Source organism: Chlorocebus sabaeus, chromosome 15 (genome assembly GCF_047675955.1).
Source record: "Chlorocebus sabaeus isolate Y175 chromosome 15, mChlSab1.0.hap1, whole genome shotgun sequence".
In the NCBI taxonomy this organism is placed as follows: Eukaryota; Metazoa; Chordata; class Mammalia; order Primates; family Cercopithecidae; genus Chlorocebus; species Chlorocebus sabaeus.
The window spans coordinates 51975518-51980579 of record NC_132918.1 but is presented as its reverse complement, the minus strand read 5'-3'; the positions used below and the strand labels follow the sequence as shown (position 1 = coordinate 51980579).

General features: G+C 46.8%; 1 protein-coding gene across 1 annotated transcript; it reads right to left on the bottom strand.

The window, feature by feature from the left end:
• Positions 1-2680: 2680 nt before the first annotated feature.
• On the bottom strand, positions 2681-3472 carry LOC103241588 (proline-rich protein 23C). Its single transcript, XM_038002798.2, has one exon. It carries the CDS (start codon positions 3470-3472, stop codon positions 2681-2683), a length of 792 nt encoding a protein of 263 aa, XP_037858726.2.
• Between the last annotated feature and the right edge of the window lie 1590 nt (positions 3473-5062).

Sequence of the window (5062 nt, the reverse complement as noted above, 5' to 3'; positions counted from 1 at the left end):
AACCATAGGGCATCAAAGTCAAGAAAAATACTAGTAAGCAGCCTAATCCTGTTAAAGGAATGGCAATACAAATGACATCTTCTCACCTGCAACAATAAATGTCATGGAAAATAACAGAATTATCTTTAAAGTAGTGAGAGAGTATAGGATTTATTTTAGAATTCCAAACCCAGCTACCATACTACAAGTTTGAAGGTGTAATTGAAATATTTGCAGACATACGAACCCAAGATTTACCACATAAACCATAGCTGAAAGAATTCTTAAAAAGTATACCATGGAAAGAAGACAAATGAGGCCAGACTAAAGGAGTAGAATGCAAGAATAGAAAGTGAGCAAATTAACTGGTAAAGCATGTTGGAAAATCTAAATAATAATTGTTGATGTTCAACAGAAAAAAAAAACTAGCATCTCATAGGCTTTAACTTTATCAGCAATAATTTATTTCATTACAAAAATGAGGCAAAACTGGCAAAATAATGACATTTTAAAATTAGTATGTTATAAACTATCACAAGAACAGAAAACCAAACACCGCATACTATCACTCATAAGTGGAGCTGAACAATGAGAACACATGGACACAGGGAGGGGAACATCACACACCAGGGCCTGTCAGGGGGTGGGGAGATGGGGAGGGATGACATTAGGAGAAATACCTAGCGTAGGTGACGGGTTGCTGAGTGCAGCAAACCACTATGGTACATGTATACCTATGGAACAAAACTGCACATTCTGCACATGTACCCCAAAACTTAAAGTACAATAAAAAAATTAGTGCTGTTATATAAAACAAACAAACTAAACATTCAAAAAAAGGCAAAAAACAAAACAAAAAACAACCCAAGGTGGAGTTAGAATCATATAAAATACTGTAGAATAGCAGAAATGCAAGGATACTTAGTAGTTAGAAATTAACACAAATCACCATGAGTTGATTAAAAAAGAAATTACAAAAAGTCATCTTATTCATACAGAAAAAAAAGTTTCTTAAATTTTTAACATTTAAAACCTTAAATGGACCCTGCAGTTACTGCCTTTCTCCTTCCACTTGTGTCTTCTCAGGTCCTCATAAAGCATCCAATTGTTTTAAATTGGACCAGCCCCAAAGCCTGGTCTCATTAGCGCTCTTGTCAGGTTTCTGTACATACTCTCGTGGCCCAAGGTTCCATCTAGCTATTGTATCATATTATTGTATACACACAAATAATTAAATGTCAACATTTAAAACAAGTTGATAACATCTTTGTAGTAACTTAGGCAAAAACAAAGCAAAAATTCAACACTTTTGCATGATCTGAAAGACTGAAAATTAACTGCTTCAATAGATTATGGGTTATCTAACAACCATGTAAAGATCATACTTTATGGTAAAATTTAGAAGCATTAACACAAGGCATAAAACAGGAATGCCCGTATTAACCATACTGTTCAACCTGGACTTGAAGTAATATCCAATATAAAAGATTAAGGAAAAATAAGATGTAAGAAGCTTGTCAAGAGACAATATTCTCATTATTTGGAGATATTATTTTTATCAATCAATCGAGAATCTACACATACGCCATTAAAGAAATTCAGTAATTGTGTTTGATACAAGATCAACCTAAGAAACATATTATTTCCAGCTGGGCGCGGTGGCTCATGCCTGTAATCCTAGCATTTTGGGAGGCTGAGGTGGATGGATCACCTGAAGTCCGGAGTTCGAGACCAGCCTGGCCAACATGGTGAAACCCGTCTCTACTAAAAATACAAAATTAGTAGGGTGTGGTGGCGCATGCCTGTGATCCCAGCTACCTGGGAGGCTGAGGCGGGAGAATCACTTGAACCTGGGAGGTGAAGGTTGCAGTGAGCTGAGTTTGTGCCATTGCACTCCAGCCTGGGCAACAACACTCGTGTCAAAAAACAAACAAACAACACACACATACACACACAGAGTCTTAGAATTATAAGCTTTTCCAGGATAAAATAATTATATTAAAAACATACAAGAAGTAATGAATGAAAAAGAGCTGGCTCTAATAGTTGGGGGGAAAATAAAGCCCAATAACAAACAATTTGCTAAGCCAATTATGAAAAAAAGGAGGGTACATAATCATTATTTCCAGTTCTGTCTGTTTTGCAAACAACAAACATTTGTCCAGGTACAACTATTTGCAAGCTCCCCCCAAAGGGTTCAGGCCACCATAGAGAAAAATTCCATGGTGAGAAGGTGGTCATAAACTAGTCCAGAGACTAGGGCCAAAACCCGTTAAACAAAATAAATGTAATTATTTTTAGTAATTAACTTGGGAGAAAAGGCGTGCCACAGTAAGGTGCTGGGGAAAGGGCGGATTTTTAGAGAAAATTGCTGGAACTGAGGTTTAAAGCAAAACCAGGGGGAATGGAGCTGCCTAGGGGTGACTTCCATACAAAACAGGCCCGATGCAGCAATCTCACAGTCTGAAAGTAGACTGTATTTCAACTAGCATAGTTTTATGCCAAGGAGGATCTTTTTTTCCAGACTTTCTAAGTCGGCCACTGATCCAAAATTCTGCAACGCAGCCTGTATCAAAAAAGCATCTATCCGTCATCCATCCACTCTCGGAGATCCTTGTAGGTTGCACAACATCCACACAATGGCTATCAGGAGACAGTCGCCTGGAGCCCAGTAGCGTGGCAAGAGATTGTGGGAGGCAGCTCATTCCTGGAACAGGCGCCTCCGGGCCTTGCACGGAGGGCGCTCTGGGAGCTCCGGGCGCGCATGGGGACCTGGACTTGGAGAGGGAGGTAGAGGTTGGAGAGGTGAGCTGGGGACAGGCTCCAGAAGGTGGAATTCCGGGTCGAAGATGGGGCTTGGAGAGCGTCTCTCTGAACTGGGGTTGGAGGCCAGAGCACAGGGCCCTGGGATGGGGCCCTCCCGGTAGGGGCTGAACATACTTCTAGCGGAGGGGTAGAGCCCAGCGGCTGAGCCGGATGCGGAGTCCATGCAGAGCTCCGGGAATTCAGAGTCCGCGTCCTCCTCGTAGGCCTCTTCCTGGGCAGCGATCTCTGGGACAGACGCGCAGAAGACTTCCTGCTGGACGACGACGTCTTCCCCGTGAGCGCCCAGGAAAACGTCCACTTCCAGGTCGGCAGACGAGTCGCCCTGCGCTCCTGAGCGTTCGTCGACGGAGCTTAGGAGGACCTCCGGGATCAGGATGAGGGTGTGTCCACCAAGAGACACTCGCAGGACCGACATTGGCGCGAGCTCCAGCACCAGGTCGACGTCGTCCAGGGGCACACGCAGGGTACAGCCCGCGGCCAGGACCACCACGGAGGTGAGCGCGTCCACAGCTGGGATCCCCGCCGGGTCTTCCGGGCTGGGTGCCGCGCGGGGTTCGGGGCCCGCGGGCTCCTCCAATCGGCTGCGCTTGGCAGGGCCTGGTCCTCCTGGCTGCTGTCCCCACCAGGGCGCAAGGCAGGCGCTGGGACTGCGGGGCCGGCTGCCCATCACCTCGACGGCGCTGCGGACGGCGCTCCTGGGCCTGGCAGAGGACGTGGGGGCGGGGGGCGCGGGCGGCGAAGTCCTCTTTGAGGTAGCAGGTGTCAGTGGTAGGCGAGGCGGGTTGGGGCGGACGGGGCTCAGGACCGCGCGACGTGGGGCGAGTCCTCGGAGCCCTGGGGGCGCCTCCCGGAGATCGGAGTCCGTGCTACTGGTGGAGCCTCGCACGCTGTGGAGCTCAGCCTCGAGCGCTGGAATCTTGGGCCTTCCTGACGCAGACCCGGATGCACACTGCAAAGCTAATTATGTTGTAAATGACGGCAGCTGAACCGAAGTCGCAAAATGTCACGCAATCCTCCGCCCCCTGGAGGACCCGCCCTAGAGGCGGAGGTACCCCTGCTGCCCAATAGCGGTGGCTGTGGTTGGTAGGTTACGCTGGGGAAATACTTTTACGGGCCGCTGGGGGGCCGAGCATCTGTACCGCTCTAGGGCCTGGCTTCCAGTATCAAGTTCTTGTCCTTTGCGTTGACCTCAGACGCGGAGCTGCAGACCGATTCAGGTTCACGTAACACTGGTGGAGTGCCAAACCAGCACACCAAGTCCTAAATCCATCCTCCCAGGCCCCGTCCCGGAAGTGCCCTGTGCGTCACTGTTGACGAATAGTGGCGTGCGTTTTTCGGTTCTCCTAGCGTGTACATCGATGTAATATCTTTTTAGAGGTCTTGGAAGGGAGAGTAAAGCTGGGATCCTGCGTGACGATGGCAGCCCCTGCATTATCTGTTTATTACAATAATTGGTACTATAGTAATTAAAGTCTTCCCTTGATATCCCTGGAGGATTGGTTCCCAGACTCCCGCATGGATACCAAAATCTACAGATGCTCAAGTCTCATATAAAGTGGTGTACATTTGCGTATCACTTACATCCTTCCACTTATTTTAAAGCATCTCTAGAATACTTATAGTACATAATACAATGTAAATACTATACCCCTGGTTGCTACACAGATATATATATTTATTATATAGTTTGTTTCTGAGATGGAGTTTCATTCTGTTGCCCAGGCTGGAGTGCTGTGATGCAATCTCTGCTCACTACAACCACCATCTTCTGGGCTCCGGTGGTCCTCCCACCTCAGCTTCCTGAGTAGCTGGGATTACAGGCACGTTCCACCACACTTGGCTAAGTTTTGTATTTTTTTTGTAGAGACAGGGTTTCGCCATATTGCCCAGGCTGGACTCGAACTCCTGGGCTCAAGCTATCCACCCACCTTGGCCTCCCAAAGTGCTGGCACTACAGGCGTGAGTCACCGTGCCCGGCCTTATATATATTGTTTTTTTTATTGTGTTATTTTCCATTTTTTCCCGAATATTTTCGGTCTTCTGTTGGTTGAATCTGCGAATGCGAAACCAGTGTTTCCAGAGGGCCAACTCTATTATGCTACAGTCAGCTGAAGTATGGTTAACTTTATCTAATTTGACCTAAACTACGGCTCTGAGGTCTGTTTTAACCCAATTTATAGATGATGAAAATGTCATGCAGAAAGGTTAACCAACTTGCCCAAGAGCCGGGAACTAGCAGAACGGGGTCTGGCTTGTC